The sequence below is a fragment of the Thamnophis elegans genome, chromosome 5 (assembly GCF_009769535.1).
Source record: "Thamnophis elegans isolate rThaEle1 chromosome 5, rThaEle1.pri, whole genome shotgun sequence".
In the NCBI taxonomy this organism is placed as follows: domain Eukaryota; kingdom Metazoa; phylum Chordata; class Lepidosauria; order Squamata; family Colubridae; genus Thamnophis; species Thamnophis elegans.
Genome location: NC_045545.1, coordinates 31600260 through 31611163, shown reverse-complemented (window position 1 = coordinate 31611163; position 10904 = coordinate 31600260). Strand labels below are relative to the sequence as shown.

Genomic DNA, 10904 nt, shown 5'->3' with positions numbered 1-10904 from the left:
CATGCAGGGGCAACTCTGTAGGCTGTCCTGAGTCCCAGGCTTGGTTGAGCCTTGCTGGATGATGTAATATTCCCAGGTGCCATGTGGTGAGATGGGTAGAGGACTAATCCTATCATGTCCTGAGTGTCATGTCTTAATTCCATCACCCTGGAACTGAAGGGGGGCAGGCAGGGAGCTGATTTGTCTTTAAAACATGTTTCTCCTTTTCTCATCCAGGGAAGTATAATATTCTGCCTTTTTAATATTTCCTAGAATATTTCATTCTTCTAGGAGCGGGGTGGGTGCTAACTTCCTACAGTACCAATTAAATCCACCATTCTAGGTACCAAATTTTGAATAGTAAACTGAGATGGATCCAGGTTTGGTCAAATTTGACTGCTGGCTAAGTAATTGAAAAAAAGGTTCTGTGCAAAATGCAAGAAAAATGAGAATAAAATAGGTCTGGGGGAAAATATTTAGAGTCCTCAATCACCCTTTCTTCATAAAGAAACAAATTGACATCAAAATCAAGCACCAACAAGCAAATTTCCAGTGAGTTACTTTTCTACTTGCGTGTTGAAAGTCCCACTAGATGGCAACCTACTCCCAAAATATTGGTGTCTCTACTGTAAATCTGAAATGCTTTAAAGGACTTCAGTGATAGGGAAGAAAATAAAGTGCGATGATTGAAATATTATTATCCATTAGAGGAAAGAAGACCAGAAAAAAGGATACTTGCTGTAACCACAAGCTTGATTAGTACATTAAAATATATATAATACAAATTGCAGTTGGGAAAAGAAAGGCTGAATGATGGCATGACAGTTTCAGGATGAAATGTTTGAAGATCCTTCTGAAAAAAGATTAATTATGGAAAATCTTCAGATGAACTAAGAGTAAACCCAGAAGACTAAGCGTGTTTGGGATAATGGGAAAATATACTCTTGGATTACAATTTAGATTGTAACTGTTGAGACTGGATGGGATGCGGTGGCTCAGTGGCTAAGACTCTGAGCTTGTAAATCAGAAAAGTCGGCAGTTCGGCAGTTTGAATCCCTAGCACCGCGCAGGAGTGAGCTCCTGATACTTGTCCCAGCTTCTGCCAACCTAGCAGTTCAAAAGCATGTAAAAGATGCAAGTAGAAAAATAGGGAAGGTTAACAGCGTTCTGGGTGCCTTCGGTGTTTCGTCATGATGGCCACATGACCACGGAAACGTCTTTGGACAGAGCTGGCTCTTTGGCTTTGAAATGGAGATGAGCACTGCCCCCTAGAGTCAGGAATGACTAGCACACATGTGCGAAGGGAACCTTTACCATTATTGAGACTGGAGTTTTAAAAAATAATATTTAATGAAGGAGTGTGGAAACTGAGGGATGATTATGATTATATTAAACATATCAATCATATTTATTCACATTGCTGTAGTGCAGTTCGGTTGAGTATTTTTTTTTCCTGGGAAAAGAGCATGGCTATAGCTGAGGATTCCCATCTAAATATGACTCTTCTCACTAATGAAGAAAGTAAATAATTCACCAAACTTTCTTGTCATTTGCCTTTCTTAATATGACAATTTAATTCTCCAAAGCTTGAAAAATTTCCAGAATACTTCATTTATTAGCTTGCATCAATGGTTTTATTCATATTTTTGTATATTAGTCACTGGAGTAACATAATTTAATTTTATGCATAATTTTACTCATTGCTCATATTGTGTGTTTTTAAAATAATTCACTGCTTTGGTGTTTTATATTTTTATACCCATTTTATATGTTGTTTCTGCCAATTTTATACACCATGCTGCATTTGCTACGCCATATGAAATTATAATACCCGGACAAAGGATGTTTAAGAAATGTTTTCAATAAATAAACCAGGTTAATTACATACACACAAAGAAAGACGTATTACTTGAGAGAAACTATATTTTAATTTGAGTAAAGTATTGAAGTATGGTGCAAAAAGCACTCCCTTGTCTGTCTACCTGCTCCCTAATTCACCATTCACCAGTCAGACCCTTAGCTTCGACTCTGATTGGAGCCTAGAACCTCTAACTTCCTCTCCACACTCCCTTGGCAAATCATTGGCAGCTTTTGCGCTGTCTGTAGCTAGGAGGAAGGTTATAGTAAAGTTCCCCCCAGGTAGAGTTAGTCAAATGTGAATTTAAATATCTTGTTTGCATTCATTACAAACCCATTTAAAACTGGCTGGCTGAGATCAGGGCAGGACTAGTCTGAAGGTGGAGCTGACACTTGTCCCCTTGCTGCCTCTGGAAGAGGTACCTGTGGATTGTCTGGGTCATGGACAGGTGAAAGGCTACCTTGAATTGCCTCCCTCCCTCCCACCCTCCCATTTCCAGATTCCAGTTCAACCTCCTTTTATGAATGAGTCTGTCTACATTAGATTAGCTTGATGTCAATTTTGCTTTCTGAATGGTAGAGGTTACAATGGCTGAAGAAAAAACATTTCGCTATGGACTTATTGTCCTGGGATTCTTTCTGGTCATGATCGGCATGTTCATAATGAGTGTGGAGAAACCCCAAATCTATATTACCTTCTGCACCCTGGGAGTTTTGGTCATTGCTGTGGGCATCATATGGAGCATGTGCCAGTGTTATCCAAAGGTAGGTAGCATGTTTTTTTTTTTTAAATGCCTAAATAGTTAATTCCTTCCTTCCTCTTCTTTCTTTTTCCTTCCTTCCTTCCTTCCTTCCTTCCTTCCTTCCTTCCTTCCTTCCTTCCTTCCTTTTTTCTTACTTTCTCTCTGTCTTTCTTCTCTCTTTCTCTTTCTTCTCCCCCCCACCTCATCTCTTTTTTTCTTTAAAAACAAATGTAAGATATTGTTTTCTGTTGGAGTGATAATTTAAATCTATTGCCTGGCTATCTAAAATTAGACTGATGCTTCTGGATATATTCCTTAACAACAATGATAACAAAACTCTATACATACAGTATTGCATCTCCAGCCTGCCGTTTCGCAAAAGGAAGCTGTTCCAATGGTGCTTTTTCAAGAGGCAACTGGACTTTCTGATTTTTCTTTGTAGATGTTTTACTTCTTATCCAAGAAGCTTCTTTAGATCCAAACTGAAGAAGTTTCTTGGATGAGAAGCGAAACATCTTCCTAGAAAAACCAGAAAGTCTAGTTGCCTCTTGAAAAAGCACCATTGAGACAACCATCACCTGGATGACTGAGGATCTCCATAGACAATTCAAAGCTGTGTTTAACCGTTACATAACTGAAGAGATAGCTAGAGATTAGGAGTAGAGAATTGTTCAGGATGAGCTATCTAATTAACTATTATTGAGATTGAAGGAAGGAAATGTTGACAAATACAAACTAATTAAAACTCTTCTGTGGTCAATGGCTGGTAGTGATGGAACCTTTCTCAACATCATTTCTGACCCTTGAACTTGCTCTTTTCCTTTGAACTCAAACTAGATGGAGAATGTATGGCAATTCCTGCAACTCTAATTTTTACTTATATCTTCATTCTCAGGGCAGGTATACATGGAGCAAAAGTAGGAATCCTAAGGCAGTATAATGGTTATATGTGCTGACATCATCTCTTTTCTCAAGAAAGAGTTTGACATCTCATGAGTGTTGGATCAGGAGTTTATTGACATGGCTACATGAACATAACTAGCCTACTTCTTCATTGGCAAGGCCCTAGATAGGTAGCAGGAGGAGCAGATTAGCATGGGTTATGTGGTACCAGGTTTCTATTTTTTGAATTCAATCTCAAATTTTTATTTGCTTTTCAGCTGCTTTTTCTCCCTAACTCTTTTTGTTGGGAAGAAATTAACAATGGGTTTAGATATTTATTTAGGAATTATGCAACTGGTTGGATGGAGTTAATTTAATCCTTTGAATGGTTGAGATAAAATTTAACTGCCTGCAGGTTATTTGATTAGGTTAGTTAATTCCTTTATGGTGTTCCAACAATGTTACTTTCCATTGGCTCAATTAAGGGTGTCGTGGGAACAGGACCATTCAGATCTGGTGGGACCCAAAAGCATTCCTACAAAGAGATTGGTATACTCCAACTTCCTGTTATTATTTTTTATTGAAATAAACTATTTTTAAAAATCAGGTGTGAGAGCAAACAAGATTGGCACCAAGGAGGGTGCCTAGAGCCACATTTGTTTCATGGACACCATATTGTGAATGGCATTATGGTGGGAACAATTACATTATTATGGGCACAATTATATTATTGTGGACATCAAGTTGCTTATTACATTATTTGCTTATCACATTATTTGCTTATCACATTATTTGCTTATTACATTATTTGCTTATTACATTATTGCCTCCCTAGAAAGGAAGCGAAGTATAAGTAAGTATACTCTTTATTGTCATTGTACAAAATAAATACAACAAAGTTGGCTACCAGGAGCTCAAAGCCGCAGCGTCTAAGCACACCTCCATCTAATAATGTAATAATAATAATGTAATAGTAATGTAATAATGTAATAAATAACTAAAGAGAAGCTGCGCAGGAGACTGTACAATAGGAGATTGAATTGGCTTTCTGCAGTTGTATAGTCCTTTACACGTACTCAACAATGCAAATTTCTAAGGTTTGTTGAAGTGATACCTAATGGAATTATGCTGCTGTTTGCATATTTACACAAAACACAAATGGATCAATAGAGCCATTTTCTCTAACTTTTCCTCTAGATCAGAGTTGTTTCCATTGACTCGGAGTCCGAGAAGTTTCTTATAAAGAACTCTGAGTCTGAAAAGTTCCTTGTGAAGAAGTTGGCTGCCTCATCATCAATTGAAAATAAGATTCCTGAGAAGAAAAGGTATTCTTATGAAGAGGGCAAACCACCAGGTTTCAACTCAATAGTCTGCAATCTACATTTTAATTAGAGTGCTAGCCAGTAGATGCTAGAGGCTATGTTCCTCAGGAAAACAAGGTCAAGGATAAGAAACACTGGCATGGGACAGCAAATGGCATTAAATATCACATCTGTTGATTTAAAAAAATTAAACTCACCATTACCATCTGTAAGAAAAAAATGAAGGGCATATCAAAAACTATTACTCCTTTAAAACAAACTCATGAAATTACATTAGATTTTCACCTGCTAGAAACTAAAAAATAATCTTGAGGTTCTAACATTCAGCTTCCCCTTAGTATTTAACTAGCCCTGGTAAATGTTCAGGATATAAACTGAGTAAAGAATGCACTTGGCATTAGAACAAAATATCTTTTGCCTTCATGTGTCTGTAATGTGTTAAGGATAAGAAAGATTATACACCCCATTGAGAAGATTCCCAAAGAGAAAATTATAAATCCCATAGAAAAGTATAAGTCCCATAGAGAAAACTATAAAACTTGGGAGTCTCCATCCAAGTCAAGCAGAAGATTCACTTTTCTGAAATTGGTATTCCTCAGCATTGTAAAGGATGGCAGAAACTAGGGCCATGTGGTTCATTTTTATGAATTCTGTTAAGAATTGTTTTTTTGATTTAAGATCTGAATGTCATTTGCTGTAAATTAGTTTAAGTCAGTCTTTCTTAATTAAGGCCTCTTAACAAAGAAGGTTTTCCATAAAACATGGTTGCTTGCGGAGTTATGAGCTAGAGAACAGTACCCCCTTTGGTGCAGCCATTCTAACTCTGGCAAAGATGCACCACAGTTTAAGTTTGGTTCATTCTTGCTGCTAGCACAGTTTACCGAATTAACAAGGGTTCGGATTCCAACTGGGAAAACGTGGCCTGCTCTGAACTGCAAAATATTGACTCAAAATATTCAAACTGGTCAACATCTTCTTCAAGGAACAACTTTTCATTCAATGGGAAGAGCCAGAGGGCATCTTCAGAGAGAGAGGCAAAAAAGTCCAAGTAGAATTCACAAATCTCTTATTGAAATCCTATTCCTTTCTATGGGTGTATGAAATCAATACATGTACAAAGGTGGTGCATTATGGCTCTCCCCTGAGCACACCACTGGCAAGGGGGCATATCTCAAGGACATTAGCCTACTGAACCTGGAGCAGCCCCCTCTTAGCAAAGCTTTCATAGGAGGACGGTTCATTTGAGGGCATCCCCTGATTTAAGAGCTATCTGGGCCCTTTTATGACTTGTGGACTTCAGTTCCTAGAATTCCTTGGTAAGCACTGATAAGCCCAGATAACCTGCTCTGCTAACAAAGGGAGCAGCAATCACATACCTCATAAGTGTGAAAGAAGAAAAATGTGATAATGATTTCAACAGATTATTCCTTTCCTGTATGTCTTAGTTAGTTTGAAAAAAATAATCATTTCTTTTTAAACACTTCAAGGGCACAAGATATCTCCTCCTATATCTTCCTCCTGTTCAGTTGCCAATGCTCTAATTAATTTTAGCTGTTCATCTTTTCTTCCTTCCTTATTTGTTAGATTAGATATTGTGTCTTTTCTCCACAAACTTAAACCAGCAATGTAGCACCTTTTCCTCAGATTTGTGTCTACGATAACCATCCAATGGGTTATGTTGGTCTATGAAAGACCAACTGGCCCAGTGGTGGGATTCAATTTTTTTTACTACTGATTCTGCGGATGTGGCTTAGTGGGTGTGACGTGGCTGGCATGGCTTGGTGGGCGTGGCAGGGAAAGGATACTGCAAAATCCCCATTCCCTCCCTGCTCCAGGGAAAGGTTACTGCAAAATCCCCATTTCTTCCTGATCAGCTGGGACTCGGGAGGCAGAGAATCAATGGGGACGGGGCCAGTCAGTGGTATTTACCTGTTCTCCAAACTACTCGAAATTTCCACTACCGGTTCTCCAGAACCGGTCAGAACCTGCTGAATACCACCTCTGAACTGGCCAAAGATAACCAGTGAGTTCTATGGCTGACAGTAGAATAAAACCTTGTATGCCCTATTTGTAGTCTAATCTCAATCAGTACATCACTTCTTGTTAGTTTCAGTTCTGTCTGATCAGTTTCTTGTGGAGAGATAAAATACAATAGAATAAATTATTATGATTTCAATATCCCCATCAATGCATGATGTTATTTCTTTGGGACAATATTCTCCATAGGATCTCCCAAAGATCAAAGTCATGTTAATACTATTAGGAGAGGGGGCCATCTTTATGTCCAGGAATTAATGATCTTGAAAATAAATTCATGGATGGATGGAAATGAATTTTATCCTAATTTGTCCACAGTTTGCAAACGCAATACACAAGCCAGAAAGAAGCTGACATATATGAGAAAAGCCTGCCGACTTATGAACAGATCCAGACAAACAGTTCTGCAGAATGCTTGGGAACTTTGCCGGTCCCAGTGCCACTGGGCAGGACAGGAAGACATCTCCAACCTTATGTACATGCCAAAGCAGAGGTACACAGGGCCTCAGAGAGTAATGGGAGCCCTAACAGAGATGCCACAACAGGACTGAACTGGTGAGTAACATATATGAACTGTCCCTGAATTAGTTTATATTAGGACAATTGGATTTGGACTGCAAAAATCTAAAAGACTCACAGATAGAAGCAAGGCGATACAAAAACCCTTTACTGTTTAACTACAATGTAGGGGTTGTCCAGATTTATGTAGCTGAGATCTGGCAGTGCTAATTTATATTGTGTAAAACTGATGAATTTTCAAATCATGTTTTGATCCTTAGTTAAAGGAAATTTCTTTAAAAAAAGGTTGTTGAATAAAATAGGAGCAGTCTGGTTTCCATCTTTAAAAGCCAACATAGTCAATATATTGCCGAGTTTTCCTCCCATTCTTTTATTAAGATGTTGATGTTAGATGTTAGACCTGGTTGGTCAGTAATAAAATCTAGCCCTGGAAACCAAATTCATAACAAGGAAATTAGTCACTGGACTGATAACCTGGTACAAGTTTAACAGCCACATTGCTTCATTTACTGTAAACTTCTCAGTTGAAACCCAAAACAGTTCTACAAACAGCCTTAGAAGGAATGTCCTTCATTTAATCCTTTTCTTCCCCCCCTCCTCCTCCTCCTTCCAGCCCATCTAAGAGGTTTCCAAAGGCTGCACCATTAGCATCTCTTCAAGAGGAAGTGGACACTTCTTCCCTGGACTCCACTTCCAACAGCCCATTTTTACAGAGATGGAAAGATGCCCCAAATCCCGTGCCTCTAACAGGAAGCCAGCTCCAATTCAAACTTCCTTCTTATGAAGATTTTGCCTTGATTGATTCCCTGGCAGTAGAAGGTCAGGGGCAAAGCAATGAAAATACCGTGGCCCCAAGCCAGAGCCATTGCTCTCTTCCTCCTATAGCAGGGGATGGCATTGTGGCAACAGCAGGTCATGGTCATCTGGAATGCAGCAGAGCCTTACAGCAGGCAGAAGAGGATGATTTATACTATGGGATCCAAGAGGATCCAAGGGACACCTTTCCTTCTGTGGTTGCTGTTGCTGAACCAAAGCCATAAGCCCCCTCTCCCCCCCCCCCCCGGATGAGAAAGTATAGAAGTTTCAACATTTTTACCTTTCAAATTTAGGGAGCGTGAAGGGGGATGGAAAAGTGATAATTCAGTCAAATCCAAGGTTTATTTTTGCTGTGGGATGGAGAAGAAAAAGATGTGGAAATAATAATAATAAAGGTCAGACTAAGAAATAGTAAAAAGAAGCAAGGCAGAGTGGGAAAAAAAAACATCTATTCCAAATCCAAGAACAATGTGGTATGTATGTGCCTCTGTGTCTTGGGAGAGTATATATAAGTTTAATATATGTTTATTTTAGGGCCTTAACCTCAGTGACCTTAATATGTCTGGATTCCAACTTCCGGCCTGCTGGCTGGACAATTCTAGGGTGCAACTAGGATTCTAGTTGCTGAGCTTGAGAAACATTGCTTTAGAGCAGGGGTGGGGAATGATGGCCCTTTTATGATTTGTGGACTTCAACTCCCAGAATTCCTGAACCAGCCATGCTTAGGAATCCTGCGAGTTGAAGTCTACGTCATAAAAAAGCAACCCCTTCTTTAGAGTATCATAAAAGAAGGGGATCAGACCATCAAGCTTGCCTAACCTGTGATGCATCCAGCCTTATCCAATCCACTGTTATATTAGGTGCCTTAGTAAGCTCTTTTTTGTTGTCTCTGAGATTTTTGAAATGAGGAAAATGTGCCAAGTGCTAAACAAAGATGTGCAGATACGACAAACTGTTTTGAAACCTATTAAGTGAAACAGAAGTGCCTTTTTAAAAAATTCCCAAAAATATTCATTTCTAAAATTTGTCAAGTGGGCTATGCCTCCTTTCATAAGTTTTGATTATTTTATGGGATAAATAAACCAGCTACAGAGACTATCAAGTCCCTTTATCATTTTTACGGATTATAACAGACTCTTTCCACCTCATCTGCAGTAGCATATTTCTTCAGATGTTTTGGAATGCAACTTTTTCATTCTGGTGTTGGCTGCACATTATGGGAACTCTACTCCATCAGAACTACCACTCACTGTAATCTGCATTAGACTCCTGAAAAGTTTATGTATGCCTCCAATTAAGTTCATGTGTTTGAAAATAAACTCATGCATCAAATAACATATGTTTCCAGTGACTTCTTTCTGAAGGAAACCAAATCTTATTAAGAAGTTCTTAATATTCTTAGAAGTGTGATGGAAATAATGATACAAAGTAGAAACTTTCCTATTGGGCAAGTTCTGCATTTCTTCTAGGTCAAGGACATCAGGATCTTCACTACATAATCTAAAGCTGGACACAAAGCTACATATTGTAAAATGTCCATTCCCTCCGCACTCCGGGGAAGGTTACTGCAAAATCCCCATTTCCTCCCAATCAGCTGGGACTCAGGAGGCAGAGAAAAGATGGGAGCTGGGCCAGTCAGAGGTGGTATTTACTGGTTCTCTGAACTACTCAAACTTTCTGCTACCAGTTCTCCAGAATTGGTCAGAACCTGCTGAATACCACCTCTGTTTAGGTGGTATGCTTTTGCCGCAGATGCATAAAACGGTTGTGTAGTTCTTCAGATTTTGTTTCCAAAAAGTGTTTGATAGTGCATGAACCTGAGCTTGGCTGCAACTCCTAAAAGCAGCTGCATCTTTCTTGGCATCCGAAGCATGACTTTCCCTCCATAGGCTAATGTAGTCAGTACCTAAAAGTTCAGCAAGAGTATTCATGGTTGACTGTCTTTTGCTGTTTTTGTGTGTGTGGAAAGTATGAAATAGTATTCTCAATGTACAATAGTACTCTAAATTACAAAAGATGTAACATAAGCGTGCTTTCATTATTTCATATAAATTGTCATATACATGTAATAAATAAGTAAATCAATACGTTTACTAACTCCTTTTTGCTACTTGTTCACTAGAGTGTTTGTAAATCATAAACCCATTTAAATTTGAATATTACTGCTAGACAAATTTTAGATGATTTTAGGCCTTGCTTCAGCCCAATTTCCTTCTAAGGCTACTCTTTCAGTAAGCACGAATTCAAGAAATGCACTTAATATCCCTTGATTTTTATGGGAAATGGCAACTTCTATCACTTTGGATACTTAAAAGGATGGCATTGTATCTCTGCACAAGAGGCCATTTGTCCATCAACTCATTGGTATGAATTATGGACATGACACAATAATTGCATGCAGATTTTTCCCCACAATTTTTCCTAAACAGCAACCTGTTGATATTAGTTGCAACGTATAAAAATTGGAGGTTAAAACTGGAGGTTAAAAAACGCTTCTCTGTCAATGTCCAAGCAGCTTGCTTGCTCATGCTTCGTTGCTCATCGTGATCTCAAGTGAGCAGCAAATGTGTGTGAGCCATTGCTGGCAGAAGGGCCCTCCTGCGTTCTCTGCACCTTTGCTATGGAGTTCTGCCTTCATGGTTCAGTTCCTGCCTCATGGCTATTGAAGATCAGTTTGTTGTGGTGGAAAATCTGGAGTGATTTATATCAGTCTGTCGGCTGTTTCTACATAGAAAAGAAGCAGTGCTTC

At 38.8% G+C, this 10904-nt stretch overlaps 1 protein-coding gene across 1 annotated transcript; it reads left to right on the top strand.

Annotated features, from left to right (window-relative positions):
* Positions 1-2424: 2424 nt before the first annotated feature.
* On the top strand, positions 2425-8379 carry BSND (barttin CLCNK type accessory subunit beta). Its single transcript, XM_032217832.1, has 4 exons — positions 2425-2601; positions 4659-4786; positions 7139-7375; positions 7953-8379. The coding sequence occupies exons 1-4, from the start codon at positions 2425-2427 to the stop codon at positions 8377-8379; spliced, it is 969 nt and encodes a 322-aa protein (XP_032073723.1).
* The last annotated feature ends 2525 nt before the right edge of the window (positions 8380-10904 follow it).

What these genes read in the sequence shown, in the direction of transcription:
- BSND (XM_032217832.1), top strand. Translation starts at nt 2,425, where the DNA reads ATGGCTGAAGAAAAAACATTTCGCTATGGACTTATTGTCCTGGGATTC. An exon ending in AAGATTCCTGAGAAGAAAAG is followed by an intron (nt 4,787 to 7,138) that starts GTATTCTTATGA and finishes ATTTGTCCACAG; the next exon opens with TTTGCAAACGCAATACACAA. An exon ending in GCCACAACAGGACTGAACTG is followed by an intron (nt 7,376 to 7,952) that starts GTGAGTAACATA and finishes TCCTCCTTCCAG; the next exon opens with CCCATCTAAGAGGTTTCCAA.